This window comes from Lipotes vexillifer, unplaced genomic scaffold, assembly GCF_000442215.2.
Source record: "Lipotes vexillifer unplaced genomic scaffold, Lipotes_vexillifer_v1.1 scaffold1479, whole genome shotgun sequence".
Classification (NCBI taxonomy): domain Eukaryota; kingdom Metazoa; phylum Chordata; class Mammalia; order Artiodactyla; family Lipotidae; genus Lipotes; species Lipotes vexillifer.
This window is the reverse complement of record NW_006772458.1, coordinates 38,145-58,894: the sequence shown is the minus strand read 5'-3', so window position 1 is coordinate 58,894 and position 20,750 is coordinate 38,145. Positions and strand designations below refer to the sequence as shown.

At 39.2% G+C, this 20,750-nt stretch overlaps 1 protein-coding gene across 1 annotated transcript in view; it reads left to right on the top strand.

The window, feature by feature from the left end:
* The window catches only part of LOC103082261 (leucine-rich repeat-containing protein 37A3-like), a 57,664-nt gene extending 38,560 nt beyond the window's left edge, over positions 1-19,104 (top strand). Inside the window, 6 exon segments of the mRNA XM_082931367.1 lie at positions 14,385-14,503; positions 16,514-16,780; positions 17,277-17,357; positions 17,360-17,748; positions 17,750-18,553; positions 18,979-19,104. Coding sequence (XP_082787493.1) covers positions 14,385-14,503; positions 16,514-16,780; positions 17,277-17,357; positions 17,360-17,748; positions 17,750-18,553; positions 18,979-19,104 — 1,786 coding nt within the window.
* Positions 19,105-20,750: the final 1,646 nt, after the last annotated feature.

The window sequence follows — 20,750 nt, the reverse complement described above, 5'->3', positions numbered from 1 at the left end:
CTATCTCATATAATATCATTTCTTTTAACAGGTTTTTGAGGTATAATTGACAAACAATAATCTGTGTTCACACACACACATACATACACCCCATGAAGACATCACCAAAATCAAAATGTCCATCACCTCAGAAAATTTCTTAATGTCTCTTTGTAATTCTTCCTCCCCATCGTTTCTTGCCCTTCCCAATCGCCATGCAACCATTGATCTTCTTTCTATTTGCATTTTCTATAATTTTATGTAAGTGGTATTATACAGTGTATACTTTTTTCTAACTGGCTTCTAGCTCAGCATGAATACTTTAATCTTCATCCATATTGTTGTATATATCAGTAATTCATTTCTGTTTATTGCTGAATAGTATTCCATTTTATGTATGTACCACAATTTATCTATTCACCATTGATGGACATTTGGGTTGTTTCAGTCTTTGTCTATTATAAATAAAGCTGTTATGAATATTTGTGGACAACTCTTTGTATGGATGTATACTACCATTTCTCTTGGGTAAATACCTGCAAGTAGAATGGCTGTATCATTGGTAACTGTATGTTTAAGTTTAAAAAAAAATACCTATTTTCCATAGTGGTTTGATCATTTTACATCTCTACCAGCAGTGCATAAGAGTTGCATTTTCTTCACGTTGCGGCCAACACTTGCTATGCTCAGTATTTTTAATGTTAGGTAGTTTAATAGGTGTGTAGTTGTATCTCACTGTAGCATCCCTAATGATTAATCATGTCAAACATCTTTTCATTTGCTTATTTTCCATCTGTATATCTTTGAATCTTTTATCTATATTTTTCTGAAGTTTTGAGAGTCCTTTATATATTCTGGAAATTAGTCCTCTATCCAATATGTAAGTTGCTAAATATTTTCTCCCATTCTGTGACTCATCTTTTCATTCTCTCAGGAGTGTCTTTTGCAGGGCAGAAATTCTTAATTTTGATGGTGTCTAATTTATCTATTTTTTTTCATTTATGGATTATGCTTTTGGTATTGTATCTACGAAATCTTGCCCTATTCAAGGTCATAAAATTTTTCACCTCTTTTGTTCTAGAAGTTTTATACTTTTATGTTTTATAGTTTTATGTTTTACATTTAGATCTTTGAACCAATATGAGTTCATTTCTGTATATGGTTTGGATGGAAATTCTTTTTTTTTTCTTTTTGCACCTGGATATTCAATTGTTCAAGCATCATTTGTTGAAAAGACTATTGTTTCTCCACTTAAGTGCCTTTTAACCTGAAAATCAGTTGTCCACATCTCTCTACTTCTGAACTTTCTATTCTGTTCCTTTGATCTTTTTGTCTGTCTTTACACTACTATCACAATGTCTTGAAAGTGTAGCTTCATAAGCCTTGAAATCAGTTACTGTTAGTTCTTCAAGTTTGTTTTATTTCAAAGTTGTTTTAGTTATTCTAAATTTAATTTCCATATGAATTTTAGAATTAGCTTGTCAATTTCTATAGAAAAGCCTACTGGTATTTTGATCTATAAATCAATTTTGGGGAGAATTGATGTCTTAATAATATTGAGTCTTCTGAACTATGAATACATTATATCTCTCCATTTAATTAGGTCTTCCTTAATTTCCGCCAGCAATATTTTACAGTTTTCAGTGTGCAAGTCTTTTACATCTTTTGTCAGATTTATTCTACGTATCTTTTATATATCATTATAGTATAAGTAGTATTTTAAAGCTTTGATCTCTGATTGTTGAGATAAATTAATCTTTTTGTACGTTGATCTTGTACCCTGCAAACTTGATAAACTCTTTTATTAGTTCCACTAGCATTTTTGTATATTCTCTCAAGCTTTCTATATAGTCATGTTATCAGCAAATAACGATAGTGTTACTTCTTCCTTTCCATTCTGAATATCTCTTTTATTTTTGTTGTCCTTTTGCACTGGCTATAACCTATAGTGCACTGTCAAATAGAAGTAATGAGAGCACACATCCTTGCCTTTGTCCTGATCCTGAAGAGAAAGTACTTTGTCCCTCACTATTAAATATGATGTTAAGCTTTTTGTAGAAGTCATTTATCAAGTTGAGGAAGTCTGCTTCCATTCCTAGTCTACTGAGGGATGTTTTTTCTTTAATCAGGAATGGATGTTAGATTCTTTCATTCTTTTCCTGCATCTGTTGTAATGATTATGTGATTTTTCTCTTCTTTTCTTTTCTTAATTTGTTTATTTATGTTTGGCTGCATTGGATATTCATTGCTGCATGCAGTCCTTCTCTAGTTGTGGCGAGCAGGGACTACTCTTCGTTCCAGTATGCAGGCTTAACATTGCGGTAGCTTCTCTAGTTGTAGAGCACAGGCATGGGCTTCACTAGTTGTGGCTCACGGGCTCTAGAGCGCAGGCTCAGTAGTTGTGGTGAGTGGGCTTAGTTGCTCAGTGGCATGTGGGATTTCCTGGACCAGGGCTCAAACCCATGTCCTCTGCACTGGCAGGTGGATTCTTAACCACTGCCCCACCAGAGATGTCCTGATTTTTCTTTTTTAGTGTACTAAGTTGGGTAAATAGATTTTCATATATTAAACAAACCTTTAATTCTTGAGATAAACCTCACTTGGTCATGATGTATCATGTTTTTATATATTATTGGATTTGATATGCTAAAATTTTGTGAAAAATTTTTGCCTCTGTTTTCATGAGAGATATTTGTCTATAGTTTTCTTATAATTCATTTTTTTTTTTTTTTGTGGTATGTGGGCCTCTCACTGTTGTTGCCTCTCCCTTTGTGGAGCACAGGCTCTGGACACGCATGCTCAGCAGCCATGGCTCATGGGCCCAGCTGCTCCGTGGCATGTGGGATCTTCCCGGACCAGGACTTGAACCCGTGTCCCCATCATTGGCAGGCGACTCTCAACCACTGCACCACCAGGGAAGCCCCATTGTGTAGTCTTGATATGATGAATGTTTGCCTTATAAATAAGTTGGGAAGTAGTCCCTTCTCTTCAACTTTCTGGAAGAGTTTCTGTAGAATTGGCATTATTTTATTCCTTAAATGTTTGGTAGAATTTATCAGTTAAGCCACCCGGACTTAAAGCTTTCTTTGTTGGAAGGTTTTAAACTGCACATCCAATTTCTTTACTATCTTTATTCTTGAATAAACTTTAGTAGTGCATGTCTTTCAAGGAATTTGCCCATTTCATATTGAATTTGTTGGTATAAAGTATTCTATAATATTCTCTTATTATCTTTTTAATATCTATAGTATTTTTCTGTTTTCCACTTTATTTCTACTTTGATCTTTATTGTGTTCTTTCTTCTCTTACTCGGTGATTAATTTGCTTTCATTTTTTCCAGTTTAATGTGGCAGTTGAGGAAGTTGAGTATAGCATTAGCAATATCCCACATGTTGACATATTATGTTTTCAGTTTCAGTGAGTTCAAAATAGTTTCTGATTTCCCTTTTGATTTCTTTTTTGACCACAAAGTTACTGAGAAGTTTGTTGTTTAATTTCCAAATATTTGGAGCTTTTTCAGATTTGTTAATTTCTAATTTAATTCCATGTGGTCAGAGACATATATTGATGACTAAAATCCTTTAAATTTTTTTTAAAGTATTTCTTTTTAATTTATTTTTTTGCTGTGTTGGGTCTTTGTTGCTTTGCCTGGGCTTTCTCTCATTGCAGCCATCAGGGGCTACTCTTCACTGCAGTGAACCGGCTTCTCATTGGATGGCTTATCTTGTTGCAGAGCACAGGCTCTAGGTGCGTGGGCTTCAGTAGTTGTGGCACAGAGGCTCTAGAGTGCAGGCTCAGTAGCTGTGGCGTACAGGTTTAGTTGCTGTGCAGCCTGTGGGATCTTCCCAGACCAGGGATCGAACCCATGTCCCTGCATTGGCAGGCAGATTCTTAACCACTGAACCATCTGAGAAGTCCCAATTCCAGTATTCTTAATCTTTTGTTTAGATCCATATTCTAAACTGCTGTCATTTTCCTTCTGCTTAAAAATACTTATTTTAATATTTCCTACAGTGAAAGTCTACTAGTAATGAATTCTTTCAGCTTTTGTATGTCTGAGACAGTCTGTATTTTACTTTTGTTTTGACAGATCTGGGTGTAGAATTCTAGTTTGATAGAATTCAATTCACTACTTTAAAGATGTTATTCCACTGAGTTCTCATTTACATTGTTTCCAACAAGAATTCTGCTGTCATTGTTATCTTTGTTCTTCTGTTTGCAGTGTATAGTTTTTTTCCCTCTGGCTGTTTTAAAATTTTTCTCTTTATTGCTGGTTTTAAGCAATTTGACTATTTTTGTGCCTTGCTGTTATTTTCTCCAAGTTTCTTTCTTTTTTTTTTTAACATCTTTTTTGGGGTATAATTGCTTTACAATGGTGTGTTAGTTTCTGCTTTATAACAGAGTGAATCAGTTATACATATACATATGTTCCCATATCTCTTCCCTCTTTGTCTCCCTCCATCCCACCCTCCCTATCCCACCCCTCCAGGCAGCCACAAAGAACCGAGCCGGTTTCCCTGTGCCATGCGGCTGCTTCCCACTAGCTATCTACCTTACGTTTGTTAGTATATATATGTCCATGTCTCTCTCTCGCCCTAACACACCTCACCCTTCCCCCTCCCCATATCCTCAAGTCTGTTCTCCAGTAGGTCTCTGTCTTTATTCCTGTTTTACCCCTAGGTTCTTCATAACATTTTTTTTTTCTTAAATTCCATATATATGTGTTAGCATACGGTATTTGTCCTTCTCTTTCTGACTTACTTCACTCTGTATGACAGACTCTAGATCTATCCACCTCATTACAAATAGCTCAATTTCGTTTCTTTTTATGGCTGAGTAATATTCCATTGTATATATGTGCCACATCTTCTTTATCCATTCATCCGACGATGGGCACTTAGGTTGTTTCCATCTCCGGGCTATTGTAAATAGAGCTGCAATGAACATTTTGGTACATGACTCTTTCTGAATTCTGGTTTCCTCAGGGTATATACCTAGTAGTGGGATTGCTGGGTCATATGGTAGTTCTATTTGTAGTTTTTTAAGGAACCTCCATACTGTTCTCCATAGTGGCTGAACCAATTCACATTCCCACCAGCAGTGCAAGAGTGTTCCCTTTTCTCCACACCCTCTCCAGCATTTATTGTTTCTAGATTTTTTGATGATGGCCATTCTGACTGGTGTGAGATGATATCTCATTGTAGTTTTGATTTGCATTTCTCTAATGATTAATGATGTTGAGCATTCTTTCATGTGTTTGTTGGCAGTCTGTATATCTTCTTTGGAGAAATGTCTATTTAGGTCTTCTGCCCATTTTTGGATTGGGTTGTTTATTTTTTTGTTATTGAGCTGCATGAGCTGCCTGTAAATTTTAGAGATTAATCCTTTGTCAGTTGATTCATTTGCAAATATTTTCTCCCATTCTGAGGGCTGTCTTTTGGTCTTGTTTATGGTTTCCTTTGCTGTGCAAAAGCTTTGAAGTTTCATTAGGTCCCATTTGTTTATTTTTGTTTTTATCTCCATTACTCTAGGAGATGGGTCAAGAAGGATCTTGCTGTGATTTATGTCATAGAGTGTTCTGCCTATGTTTTCCTCTAAGAGTTTGATAGTTTCTGGCCTTACATTTAGGTCTTTAATCCATTTTGAGCTTATTTTTGTGTATGGTGTTAGGGAGTGATCTAATCTCATACTTTTACATGTACCTGTCCAGTTTTCCCAGCACCACTTATTGAAGGGGCTGTCCTTTCTCCACTGTATATTCCTGCCACCTTTATCAAAGATAAGGTGACCATATGTGCATGGGTTTATCTCTGGGCTTTCTATCCTATTCCATTGATCTATCTTTCTGTTTTTGTGCCAGTACCATACTGTCTTGATTACTGTAGCTTTGTAGTATAGTCTGAAGTCAGGCAGCCTGATTCCTCCAGCTCCATTTTTTGTTCTCAAGATTGCTTTGGCTATTCGGGGTCTTTTGTGTTTCCATACAAATTGTGAAATTTTTTGTTCTAGTTCTGTGAAAAATGCCAGTGGTAGTTTGATAGGGATTGCATTGAATCTATAGATTGCTTTGGGGAGTAGAGTCATTTTCACAATGTTGATTCTTCCAATCCAAGAACATGGTATATCTCTCCATCTGTTTGTATCATCTTTAATTTCTTTCATCAGTGTCTTATAATTTTCTGCATACAGGTCTTTTGTCTCCTTAGGTAGGTTTATTCCTAGATATTTTATTCTTTTTGTTGCAATGGTAAATGGGAGTGTTTTCTTGATTTCACTTTCAGATTTTTCATCGTTAGTATATAGGAATGCCAGAGATTTCTGTGCATTAATTTTGTATCCTGCTACTTTACCAAATTCATTGATTAGCTCTAGTAGTTTTCTGGTAGCATCTTTAGGATTCTCTATGTATAGTATCATGTCATCTGCAAACAGTGACAGCTTTACTTCTTCTTTTCCGATTTGGATTCCTTTTATTTCCTTTTCTTCTCTGATTGCTGTGGCTAAAACTTCCAAAACTATGTTGAATAAGAGTGGTGAGAGTGGGCAACCTTGTCTTGTTCCTGACCTTAGTGGAAATGCTTTCAGTTTTTCGCCATTGAGGATGATGTTGGCTGTGGGCTTGTCATATACGGCCTTTATTATATTGAGGAAAGTTCCCTCTACACCTACTTTCTGCAGGGTTTTTATCATAAATGGGTGTTGAATTTTGTCAAAAGCTTTCTCTGCATCTATTGAGATGATCATATGGTTTTTCTCCTTCAATTTGTTAATATGGTTAATCACATTGATAGATTTGCGTATATTGAAGAATCCTTGCATTCCTGGAATAAACCCCACTTGATCATGGTGTATGATCCTTTTAATGTGCTGTTGGATTCTGTTTGCTAGTATTTTGTTGAGGATTTTTGCATCTATGTTCATCAGTGATATTGGCCTGTAGTTTTCTTTCTTTGTGACATCCTTGTCTGGTTTTGGTATCAAGGTGATGGTGGCCTCGTAGAATGAGTTTGGGAGTGTTCCTCCCTCTGCTATATTTTGGAAGAGTTTGAGAAGAATAGGTGTTAGCTCTTCTCTAAATGTTTGATAGAATTCGCCTGTGAAGCCATCTGGTCCTGGGCTTTTGTTTGTTGGAAGATTTTTAATCACAGTTTCAATTTCAGTGTTTGTGATTGGTCTGTTCATATTTTCTATTTCTTCCTGATTCAGTCTTGGCAGTTTGTGCATTTCTAAGAATTTGTCCATTTCTTCCAGATTGTCCATTTTATTGGCATAGAGTTGCTTGTAGTAATCCCTCATGATTTTTTGTATTTCTGCAGTGTCAGTTGTTACTTCTCCTTTTTCATTTCTGATTCTATTGATTTGAGTCTTCTCCCTTATTTTCTTGATGAGTCTGGCTAATGGTTTATCAATTTTGTTAATCTTCTCAAAGAACCAGCTTTTAGTTTTATTGATCTTTGCTATTGTTTCCTTCATTTCTTTTTCATTTATTTCTGATCTGATTTTTATGATTTCTTTCCTTCTGCTAACTCTGGGGTTTTTTTGTTCTTCTTTCTCTAATTGCTTGAGGTGCAAGGTTAGGTTGTTTATTCGAGATGTTTCCTGCTTCTTAAGGTGGGCTTGTATTGCTATAAACTTCCCTCTTAGAACTGCTTTTGCTGCATCCCATAGGTTTTGGGTCGTTGTATCTCCATTGTCATTTGTTTCTAGGTATTTTTTAATTTCCTCTTTGATTTCTTCAGTGATCACTTCGTTACTAAGTAGTGTATTGTTTAGCCTCCATGTGTTTGTATTTTTTACTGCTCTTTTCCTATAATTGATATCTAATCTCATGGCGTTGTGGTCGGAAAAGATACTTGATATAATTTCAATTTTCTTAAATTTACCAAGGCTTGATTTGTGACCCAAGATATGATCTATCCTGGAGAATGTTCCATGAGCACTTGAGAAAAATGTGTATTCTGTTGTTTTTGGATGGAGTGTCCTATAAATATCAATTAAGTCCATCCTGTTTAATGTATCATTTAAAGCTTGTGTTTCCTTATTTATTTTCATTTTGGGTGATCTGTCCTTTGGTGAAAGTGGGGTGTTGAAGTCCCCTACTATGAATGTGTTACTGTCGATTTCCCCTTTTTTGGCTGCTAGTTTTTGCCTTATGTATTGAGGTGCTCCTATGTTGGGTGCATAAATATTTACAATTGTTATATCTTCTTCTTGGATCGATCCCTTAATCATTATGTAGTGTCCTTCTTTGTCTCTTCTGATAGTCCTTATTTTAAAGTCTATTTTGTCTGATATGAGAATTGCTACTCCAGCTTCCAGCTTTCTTTTGGTTTCCATTTGCATGGAATATCTTTTTCCATCCCCTTACTTTCAGTCCCCACTTTCAGTGAAGTGGGTTTCTTGTAGACAGCATATATATGGGTCTTGTTTTTGTATCCATTCAGCCAATCTGTGTCTTTTGGTGGGAGCATTTAGTCCATTTACATTTAAGGTAATTATCAATATGTATGTTCCTATTCCCATTTTCTAAATTGTATTTGGTTCGTTGTTATAGGACTTTTCCTTCTCTTGTGTTTTTGTCTAGAGAAGTTCCTTTAGCATTTGTTGTAAAGCTGGTTTGGTGGTGCTGAACTCTCTCAGCTTTTGCTTGTCTGTAAAGCTTTTAATTTCTCCATCAAATCTGAGTGAGATCCTTGCTGGGTAGAGTAATCTTGGTTGCAGGTTTTTCTCCTTCATCACTTTCAGTATGTCCCACCACTCCCTTCTGGCTTGTAGAGTTTCTACTGAGAGATCAGCTGTTAACCTTATGGGGATTCCCTTGTGTGTTATTTGTTGTTTTTCCCTTGCTGCTTTTAATATGCTTCTTTGTATTTAGTTTTTGACAGTTTGATTAATATGTGTCTTGGCATATTTCTCCTTGAATTTATCCTGTATGGGACTCTCTGTGCTTCCTGGACTTGATTAACTATTTCCTTTCCCATATTAGGGAAGTTTTCAACTATAATCTCTTCAAATAATTTCTCAGTCCCTTTCTTTTTCTCTTCTTCTCCTGGAACCCCTATAAATCGAATGTTGGTGCATTTAATGTCGTCCCAGAGGTCTCTGAGACTGTCCTCAGTTCTTTTCATTCTTTTTTCTTTATTCTGCTCTGCAGTAGTTATTTCCACTATTTTATCTTCCAGGTCACTTATCCGTTCTTCTGCCTCATTTATTCTGCTATTGATCCCATCTAGAGTATTTTTCATTTCATTTATTGTGTTGTTCATCATTGTCTGTTTCATCTTTATTTCTTCTGTTTCCTTGTTAACTGTTTCTTGCATGTTGTCCACTCTATTTCCAAGATTTTGGATCATCTTTACTATCATTATTCTGAACTCTTTTTCAGGTAGACTGCCTATTTCCTCTTCATTTATTAGGTCTGGTGCCTTTCTATCTTGCTCCTTCATCTGCTGTGTCTTCTCATTTTGCTTATCTTACTGTGATTGGGTTCACCTTTTTGCAGGCTGCAAGTTCGTAGCTCCCGTTGTTTTTGATGTCTGTCTCCAGTGGCTAAGGTTGGTTGAGTGGGTTGTGTAGGCTTCCTGGTGGAGGGGACTAGTGGCTGTGTTGTGGTGTATGAGGCTAGATTTTGTCCCTCTAGTGGGCAATTCCACGTCTGGTGGTGTGTTTTGGGGTGTCTGTGGACTTATTATGATTTTAGGCAGCCTCTCTGCTAGTGGGTGGGGTTGTGTTCCTGTCTTGCTATATGGTTGGCATAGGTTGTCCAGCAGTGTAGCTTGCTGGTCGTTGAGTGAAGCTGGGTGCTGGTGTTGAGATGGAGATCTCTGGGAGATTTTCGCCGTTTGAAGTTATGTGGGGCTGGGAGGTCTCTTCTTGACAAGTGTTCTGAAGTTGGCTCTCCCACCTCAGAGGCAGAGTCCTGATTCCTGGCTGGAGCAGCAAGAGCCTTTCATCCACTTGGCTCAGAATAAAAGGGTGAGAAAGTACAGAGAATTAGTATAAGTAGGAGGAAATAGGAAAGAAAGAAAGAAAGCAAGAAAGAAAGGAGGGAAGGAAGGAAGGAGGGAAGGAAGAAAGAAAGAAAGAAGAAAAGAAAGGAAGAAGGCAAGAAGGAAAGAAAGGAGGGAGGGAGGGAGGAGGGAAGGAAGGAAGGAATGAGGGAAGGAAGGAAAAAATACAGAAAGAAAGAAGATACAGTAAAATAAAATAAAGTATAATAAAGTTATTGAATTAAAAAAATAATTATTTAGAGAAAAAAAAAAAGGGAAGGATAGAACCTTAGGACAAATGGTGGAAGCAAAGTTATAGAGACAAAATCTTACATAGAAGCATACACATATACCCTCACAAAAAGAGGTAAAGGGGAAAAAATCATAAAACTTGCTCTCCAAGTCCACCTCCTCAATTTGGGATGATTCGTTGTCTAAAAAAGGGAAGGAAGGAAGGAAAGATAGAAAGAAGGTAAAGTATAATAAAGTTCTTTAAATTAAAATTAATTATTAAGAAAAAAATAAATAAATAAAAAACAACGGACGGATAGAACGCTAGGACAAATGGTGGAAGCAAATCTATAGAGACACAGAAGATCTCACACAGAAGCATACACATACACATTCACAAAAAGAGGAAAAAATCATAGACCTTGCTCTAGAAGTCCGCCTCCTCAATTTGGGATGATTCGCTGTCTATTCATGTATTCCACAGAGGCAGGGTACATCAAGTTGATTGTGTAGCTTTAATCCGCTGTTTCTGAGGCTGCTGGGAGAGATTTCCCTTTTTCTTCTTTGTTCTCACAGCTCACAGGGGCTCAGCTTTCGATTTGGCCCTGCCTCTGCGTGTAGGTCGCTGGAGGGCGTGTATTTTTTGCTCAGACAGGGCGGGGTTAAAGGAGCCGCTGACTCGGGGCCTCTGGCGCACTCAGGCCGGGGGGAGGGAGGGGCACGGAGTGCGGGGCGGGCCTGCGGCGGCAGAAGTCGGCGTGACGTTGCAGCAGCCTGAGGCCCGCCGTGTGTTCTCCCTGAGAAATTGTCCCTGGGTCCCGGGAACCTGGCAGTGGCGGGCTGCACAGGCTCCCCGGAAGAGGGGGGTGGATAGTGACCTGTGCTCGCACACAGGCCCCTTGGTGGCAGCAGCAGCAGCCTTAGCGTCTCCCGCCCGTCTCTGCTTTCCGAGCTTTCAGCCGCAGCTTGCGCCCGTCTCTGAGGTTCGTGCTTTTAGCCGCGGCTCGCACCCGTCTCTGGGGCCGAGCTTTTAGCCGCGGCTCGCGCCCGTTTCTGGAGTTCCTTTAGGCAGCGCTCCTAAAACCCCTCTCCTCGTGCACCAGGAAACACAGAGGCAAGAAAAAGTCTCTTCCTCCTCAGCAGGTGCAGACATTTCCCCGGATTCCCTCCCGGCTAGCCGTGGTGCACTAATCCCTTCGGGCTATGTTCAAGCCGCCAACCGCAGTCCTCTCCCTGAGCTCCGACCGAAACCGAAACCGAGCCTTAGCTCAAAGCCCCGCCCACCTCGGAGGGTGAGCACACAAGCCTCTCGGGCTGGTGAGTGCCAGTCGGCACCGATCCTCTGTGCGGGAATCTCTCCGCTTTGCCCTCCGCACCCCTGTGGCTGCGCTCTCCTCCGCGGCTCCGAAGCTCCCCGCTCCGCCTCCCGCAGTCTCTGCCCGCGAAGGGGCTTCTAGTGTGTGGAGACCTTTCCTCCTTCACAGCTCCCTCCCACTGGTGCAGGTGCCGTCCCTATTCTTTTGTCTCTGTTTTTATTTATTTTTTTCTTTTGCCCTACCCAGACACATGGGGAGTTTCTTGCCTTTTGGGAGGTCTGAGGTCTTCTGCCAGCATTCAGTAGGTGTTCTGTAGGAGTTGTTCCACATGTAGATGTATTTCTGGTGTATTTGTGGGGAGGAAGGTGATCTCCGTGTCTTACTCCTCCGCCATCTTTCCACCGCCCCTCCAAGTTTCTTATGCTTAAAGTTCATTTATCTTCTTGACATTGTGGGTTTATTGTGTTTACCAATTTGGAAAAATATTGGCTATTAGTTCTTCAAATTTTTGTATTTCTCCTCTCCTTCATGGACTCTTAAGTACACATGTATTAGGCCACTTGAAGTTGTTGCAAAACTCACTGATTCCCTATTCATTTTTGTTGTTGTTTTGTTTTGTTACTCTTTTTGTTTCATTTTGGATAGTTTCTATTACTATGCCTTAATGTTCACTGGCCCTTTCTTCTGTAGTGTCTAATCTGCCATTAACCTCGTTCAATGTCTTTTTCATTTAGACATTGTTTTTAATCTCTAGAAGCTCAATTTGTATCTGTTTTATATTTTCCATGCCTGTACTTAACATTTTCAGTGTTTAGTCTGGGTTTTTTAACATATGAAATACAGTTATAATAACTTTTAATCATGTATAATAACTTTTTAAATGTTCTTTTCTGCCAATTCTAATATCTGTATAGATTATGGGTTAGTTTTGATTGATTGCCTTTTCTCCTCAGTATGGGTCATATTTTCCTACTTCTTTGCATGCTTGGCAATTTTTCATATGATCCCAGTTATTGTGAGTTTTAGTTTATTGTGTGCTATATATATTTATATTCTTGTAAAATGCTTGGGCTTTGTTTTGGGTGAGATTAAGTTACTCAAAACAATTTTATTCTTTTAGGTCTAGATTTTAAGATTTGTTGGGTAGGAGTCCAAGTAGCCTTTAGTCTGGAGCTCATTATTTGCAACTACTGAGACAAGTCCTTTCTGAGTATCATGAGGTTTTCCAGTCCAACTTGTAGGGATAAGTACTATTCCTTCAACCCTGTGTTATATCCAGTTATTCTTATTATTAATCGTTTCATGTGGTTCTTTTCCTGGCATCAAGTAATTCCTCACACAAATGTACTGACCAATACTTTGTTGAATTCTCAAGAGATCCCTCTGCATATCTCCAGAGTTCTTTTTCTGTGCACTTCTTTTCTCTCTGATACTCTGCTTTGTGAACTCTAGTTACCTTGGTTTCCCAGACACTCAGCTCCATTTCCTCAGTCAGGGAATCCACTAGTCTCTGCCTGGACTTCTTTTCCCTGTACTATGACCTGGAAACTCTCTCAGAGAAGTAAGTTAGGGCAATTATAGGGATCACTTCATTTATTTCCCATCTCCTGGGGATCACTGAACTTTATTGCCTGAGGTACAGTTTCTTGAAAACTGTTGTTTCTGATGTTCTGCCTGATTTTTTCATTGTTTCAGGTGGGAAGTTAAATTGGTCCTTGTTACTTCATCTTGGCCAGAATCCAATAATATCCATGGCATGTCATGTCTTTGTTTCCTCTAATGTAGGATATTTACCTACTATTTTTTTTTTTAGTCTTTTATGACATTGGCATTTTTGAAGAGTCTTAGCAAGTTGTCTTGTAAATTGCCCCACAATCTGGATTTGTCTGTTTCCTCATTAGATTCAAAGTAAACATTTTGGGGAAGAATACTATATAGGTGATGTATTCTTCATATTTCATCACATCAGGTGTCCAAGTGCTAAGTTTGATCACCTGATTAAGGTGGTATCTTCCATATCTCCCTATTGTAAAGATATTTTTCCCCTTGGTAATTGATAAATAATATGTGGCGTGATACTTTGGGATCAGTGAACATCCTACTTTCAAACAACTCTTCACCCTACATCATCATGTAGCATCAATGATAAACCTTGTCTAAATCGATTATTACATTCATACTTGCAAAATGACACTTTCCTAATTCTATAACTACCTTTGCATTTATTAGCTGACATTATTCTATAATGAAGAGATCCCCCACTTTTCATTTTGAGTATCATTATGAACTTATGTACTTTTTTAAAAAATTAACGATGTTATACCTTATTATAATGTGATAATGTTATTCTTTGGAATGTTCCTTTTGTCCAGATTTGGCCAATGCAATCTCTGTTATGTTTAACCACACAATGACTTTTTACTACTAGAATAATTTCTAATATATTACTACTCACAAATAGGAACTGAGAAACGGACTCCAGAAGGTACAGTCTTATTCAGACTCTTCTTAGAAGTCTGCCTTCTTCCTGTGTACTCTCAACCCAAAGTGAGACTTTCGGGTTGGAAGGAGATATTTCTGAAGTAAACTACAGATCAATGTCACCAAATTCTAATCCCTATTCCCTTTTTTCTAGGCATACTGTACATTCTGCAATCCTAATCCTTCTGTTGGGCACCTCTCTCCTCCTCTATATTTATTTACAACAGTCAAAAGCAGCAATTGGCCAACCGGCCCCTATCCAGTTCTCCAGTCCATATGCCCCAAGAACTCCTTTTTGCACTGGTCTGTGGTGACCTTTTATTACCTCTTCTACCTACTCAAGTAACTCTTTTACCATGAATTTAATTACCTGTGTTTCCATTTATAGAATCTTACCTAACCATATGGCCTGCTGCCTCTGCCAATTTAAAAATACTATTGAGGTTGTCTGTAAGACAGTCAAGCTGCGTTTTGAGAAAGAATGCCTGACAGACATCACACGTTGTGGTGAGTCTCCATTGCAGGATAATAAATTATTAATTTAATTCTTTAATTTTTATTTTTAATGAATGATGATAAATTTTAAAATTAATGATATAATTGCATTATTTTAATTCATTCATTCCTATTTCCAGTTCCCTATGTTTCTAAGAACTACCACCTTGCTAAAAATCAGGTTCTTGGTTACATTATTAAGCTAATAATAGCTCAGTTACATTGCTAGCTTAATAATGCAACTGATCTGCATACATAAAGGAACAAGAGAAAGGAATGGAAGGGGGAAGGGAATTAACATTAATGGCCACATATCCTATGCTGTGCTCTCTGCAAATGAGAACTTATTCATATAGCACATCACAGTTTGTAAACTGACTTTATATACATTAGGTCTCAAGTACACTTTGTCTTATAGGACAGGTATAAATATATTTTTGTTCATTTTGTTTGTTTCTGCAATTTTATAAAGAGTACAAGTGATACTGTTTTATGTCCTATTTGGAGCCTGAGAGTTTCTGGTTCCATAACCAGAAGCTGCTACCTAGCCCTTCTAATGGATGGGAGAGATAGTTTATTCTTAGATTGTCAACCTCTGAACTTGCTCTGAATCTCAAGCTTTTCTATCCAGAAAACACTCAGGGGCTTTCAACTCTTTTTCTATATATTAGATTTATTGGCACTAACTTGATGACTTCCAAAATGTGCTTTCATGCCCACAAGTCTCTTTCAGTGATCTAGAGCACATCATAAATAATAACACTTTGCTACTTTTATAAAGAAAATATTGCTGATTTTTCATCACAATTTTTTTTTTTTGGTCCGGCCACACAGTTTGTGGGATCTTAGTTCCCCAACGAGGGATTGAACCCTGGCCACAGCAGGGAATGTGCCAGGTCCTAACCACTAGACCATGAGGGAACTCCCCCAAACAATTTTTTTTTACTTATTATATTACTCCCTTCCCTCCCAGAAGTGGACAGAAAAGGCAGTTTTAATCTCCTTTTAAAGGTGAGGAAAAACAGGATCAGCAGTGTTAAGTGCTATGATACTAGTGCCCCTATCTCCTGTCCCCAGTTTGGGGCTCTCAGCAAGCCCATACGCCCCCTTTCTCATGACACTTCCCTCCTCCTTTGACCCTCACCAAAAATACTTTTAATCCTTTTGGAAGAGAAGCTCAGCTACACAATGGTACACCTTACCTTCACACAGTCAGAAGATTTGGATGGTTCCCCAAGTAAAGCTGGAAATATTAGAAGTAAAATGAAATGAAATCAAAGTAGTCATCTGACAGAAGTTGCTTTTTCCCTTCTGCATTTTAGGACCTCAAGTATTATTTCATTGATTTGGTGAACATTCCACATTGGCATACAATCTGGCAATTCTCTTTCCTTATACCCGAGATCCCTGCCCAAATTTTAGCAAAGAGCCAGGGCAGACATAGTGTTTTTTTTCTGTATAGATCCTTGTGTTGTGGGCGCTGGGATATGTGGAAGCAGGGACTGAGAAAAGGACTCGGTGGGGGTTGGAGAAGGACATGTCCAGATGACAACCTGTTAGCAGCAGTTGTTGTCGTGGTCATCTGTGATAGCAGCAAGAACACAAGCACACTGAAGAGGTGAAGAGAGGAAGCCTCACACTCCTCTGCCTCTGAGGCAGGACAGGATGGGGTATATGAATGTGAGGAGTCACAGTAGATCTGCAGAGAGTCCAGCTGATTAGGGGAATATTTGTCTTCCAGCTTTGTCTATTCTTGAGTACTGGCCCCTGGGAACCAGTGGAGTAATCCTGAGTATAGTTACTATATTTCATGCTACAGAATTTTCTGAGTAGATAGCCCTTTTTACAAGAGATATCTTTTTCACATTTTGTTGTTGCCAGTCGTAAGATTAAGTATGGGTTTCTTTTTCTCCTAAGTGGCACTCAAACGTTGAGTGATTCCTAATTTATTTGGCTGTGGACTGACAAAAAGCTGTCCCATCAGTCTTCAATGATCAAAAACAGTCTCTTCTTTTTTGACAGATGAAGAAACATCTATAGGGAATGCAGAAGAATCGTTGATGAAAGTGTTCCAAGCCCGGAAGAAGAACAACAGCACTGAGTTGACTATTGAGTCAGAGATGGCATCCTCAGAAAAAAGTGCTGTCAGCTTGTCAGGCTTCATGAATGAACAGCTGGCCTTTAATAATAAAAGTGATATTATCAGTGCACTAAATTACATACTGCCCTATATCCCAAAGGGAAATCTAGGAGATGTGAAATGAGCATTATTACCATTCATTCAACTTCTTTTTTCAAATACACAAGATGGAGATATGTCACTGGACATTTTGAAAAACAATACAAGGAGCCCTACTATTAAACCTGTACCCAACAATTCAACTAATAAAAATAAATTGAGGAAACTCCATTTTCTGGAAAATTTGTTAGATGCAGAAACTCTAGAAAAATTGATGAGGTTAAAAAGGAAGAAAAATCTGCCATGCGTACGCATTGCAACCTTTTAAGTGCCATGTTTAAATGCTACATCTTTCAAAGGAAATTGGAAACTGCCCAACCACAGAAAGACAGCCTAGCAAAAATTGAGAGTACAGGGCTTCCCTGGTGGCGCAGTGCTTGGGAGTCCGCCTGCCGATGCAGGAGACGCGGGTTCGTGCCCCGTTTCGGGAGGATCCCACATGCCGCGGAGCGGCTGGGCCCGTGAGCCATGGCCGCTGAGCCTGCGCGTCCGGAGCCTGTGCTCCGCAAATGGGAGGGGCCACAACAGTGAGAGGCCCGCATAACGCAAGAAAAAAAAAAAAAAAAAAAAAAATTGAGAGTACAGAGGAAAATCTGCTGAGAGTGAACAGGGTCCTCAAGGGCCCAAGGGCATACAGAAAATGCACCTAAAAGCAATGGGTGATGACAGGGTCAGGGGGAAACAGAATGTCCAGGCATCTGTGGCGAACACTGCTAAAGAAAGAATGCTCAGGAGTCCATCCCCAAGAAAGCTGAAACAGCTTCTCATGGTGCAGAGGCCTAGGAAGCTGGTGGGAAAGTCCTCCAATGCAGAGCCTTCATTCATAAAGGAACACAAGGCAGCAAGCTCCTCTTCCCTGAAACAGTACTTCAAGGGCAGGCCTTCTGCCTCCATCCCTCCAAAATCCCCATCTGATGATAAAAGCAAATCAAAAGACTTATCCAACACTATTTTTGTTTTAGAAGCTGCAAAGGCTAGAGTTAGAAATATTAAGGCTCCTGAACTAATCTCACATTCTGGGTAAAAAATACATCTTTCATAAAACTCAGTCTCTTCGGGCCCACAGAAAACCCAAAGTCAAAAGGAGTCGAAAGTTCAGAAAGAAAAGTTCACTCAATAGAATGATGCTTGCAAGCCCTCTGTTCTCTGTAGCGAGGAGTCTCATAAATTCCCCTACTGGAGAGGCTGTTTCACCTTCAAGAGAAGTGACTTCTCAGGAAACTCCTTTTCCAGAATTATTTTCTCTTTCAGACCCTTTTACAGAAAACACTACTTCAGAAAACAATACTGCACAAAATGTTTCTGCAGAAATTATTTCTACAGGAAACTCTACTCTGCCAGGAGTAATCGGTTCTGGAAACACTACCCATAGGAACGTCTCCACTGCACATTCTACTGTTGCTGCAGACAACAGTATGCCAACTGTTCAACACACCAACAAAACACAATGGGAGTACCACAACACAGGCACTGAATTATCCTCTAAGCCCACAGGCTTCACTTTCCCAGAGCTCACATCCCCGGGTGATCAAGTTGAAACTCAGCTAAACTAGCAGCTATGGTCCCTCATCCTTAACAATGACATGCGAAGGCTCATTTCTTATGTTATCCAGACTTTGAAAATGGACTGCTCGGAGACCCACGTGCAGCTGGCCTGTGCCAACCTCATCTCTAGAATAGGCCTCCTGATGAAGCTTCTCAGCAAGCAGCAAGAAGTAAAGATGTCCAAAGAGAAATGGAATACGGACCAGTGGAAAACTGACAATTATATCAGTGAGAGCACAGAAGCCCAGAGTGAGCAGAAAGAACAGGAGTCAAGTGATGTGAGGATAACCCCTGAAACATGGGACCTGGAGTTTTACTCAGTTTAGGACATGCCATTAACGTGCCCAAGCAGGAATACCATGGGCTCCTAGTCTGTATCTTATCTTCAGCCATGAAACTGGCTAAGACAGTGATCTCCCACTTTGCTCATTTAGAGAGTGTGCCACTATTCCTAGGGTGGACGAGAAAAGGACATAACACAAGATGAATAAATTGTAGATAAATAAATTGTAGAAGAAAATGCTAATGATAAGATTAATAACATTAAATTTGGCTTGTTCTTATGGAAGATACTCACGTGAAAGGATTGGGTTTTATAGTAGTTTAAGAATAGTTAGCTATTGTTTAGAATAGGTTTAAGAATAGTTAGCTTTCATCCCTTCTATCTCCTTGTTTTTTAAAAAAATGTTATTTATTTTCTTAGCTCACAAGAGAAGTTCCAGGATATGGCTATAACAACAAATTCAACTTGGCAATATCTATAACTGTAGTAGTGACAATTTTGGTTACAATTCTCTGTCTCATTGAGGTAAGGACAATAATTAATTGAGATTCAGAACCCACAACCTGAGAATCAAAGCCACCCTTCCACCTACTACTGCTTGATTCTTCTTTTTAGTCATGAGGACTGAGATACACTTTGATCCTTTACTGAAAAGTATATTCCCAGGATTTTTTTTTTTTTTTTTTGGCTGCGTTGGGTCCCTATTGCAGTGCATGGGCTTCTCATTGATGTGGCTTCTCTTGTTGTGGAGTACGGGATCTAGGCATGCGGGCTCAGGAGTTGTGGCTCATGGACTTAGTTGCTCTGCAGCATGTAGGACCTTCCCAGACCAGTGATTGAACCCATGTCCCCTGCACTGGCAGGCAAATTCTTAACCACCGTGCCACCAGGGAAGTTCCCACAGGGTTTCTAAAGGAACTCCACTCCCAGGAGATCTCTATGGTATTGGATCCATGATAACAAGCCATTGGACTATTTTGACAAGTTAAGTTTATAAGAAGGCCAGAGTTGACATGATAGTGAAATTTCTTCAACTCAAAAAACTATGCTGATTTGATATACTCACCAGTCACTCTCATTCTACTGTTGATTTCTTTCCTTGTTGGCTGAAGTGATGAGAGATATAGGGTCTCCATACTCATGGAACTATCAGTCACCCTGGGAGGGCTAAAAGGACATGCCTAGAAGATAAAAGTGTGATCTCGTCAATTCCTTAGGTTTACTTACAGCTTTCTTCTCTGGAGTATTAGTAATTGTGTAGATAGGCTCCATTAAAACACTGCAAGTAAAATCCTACAGCAGACTACCCTAAAGTATGTCATATTTATATTAGCCTATTCCTGGAGCTAGCCTGTTTACCTTTTGTTCAGTTACATAATGGTTTATTACTTTTCCCAACAGACAGTTGCTAATATTAAAAGAGTGATTTTAATAAGCTGACAATCTACATTCTATCCTACCAATCCAACCTACTTTATTTACCTTTTCTCTTGTAATGGCAGCCCTCCATTCCAGCCAAAGCAGCTCCTCACTATACGCTAGTTACACCATACCCATTCCTACTTTTGTCTGTGCCTTTGCCCATCTAAAATTCCTTTATTTTGCTTTGCCTGTGGAAGTCCTATGAATCTCTCAAAAGCCAACTCAATTTCAGATATTTTTCTTCGTAAAGCCTTCCCTGAATACTCCAGCCCTTCTGATCCTAGTCCTGTGAGGCTTGTCACCATTTCTTAAGGGCCATAGCAAAGCAGTCCCCTCCCCTCAGAACTCACAAAAGTGGTGAGCAGTTTTTTAAAAGGCAGCCCCCCCAAGGGAGAAACACCAAGGTTAGCACATCATGGAGATGAGAAGAGATGTGTAAGGACAAATGGCTTCCTGGCCTAGCAGACTTGAATAAAACCTGACATGATGTACTAACTTCTAAAGAGAAATGTGTCTATCTGCAGGAGGGTTGGCCAGTAGTGAAAGCATAGAAAAGGTGAGGAAAGACCAACATGGGCAGTGCCCATCTTCACACTGCCCGAGAGTAGAGATGGCACCTTAGGCAGCATAACTGAAGAGTCAGGCCCACTAGCCAGGCTGTGCCTGTTGAGGAGATGGATGGATCAAGCTACCTCAGGCCTTCCCATTAAATTCTGGATTCAGCTGATTCCTTTTCTAATTCTGTTCTCACCAAGTCGCCTTCGATTGTT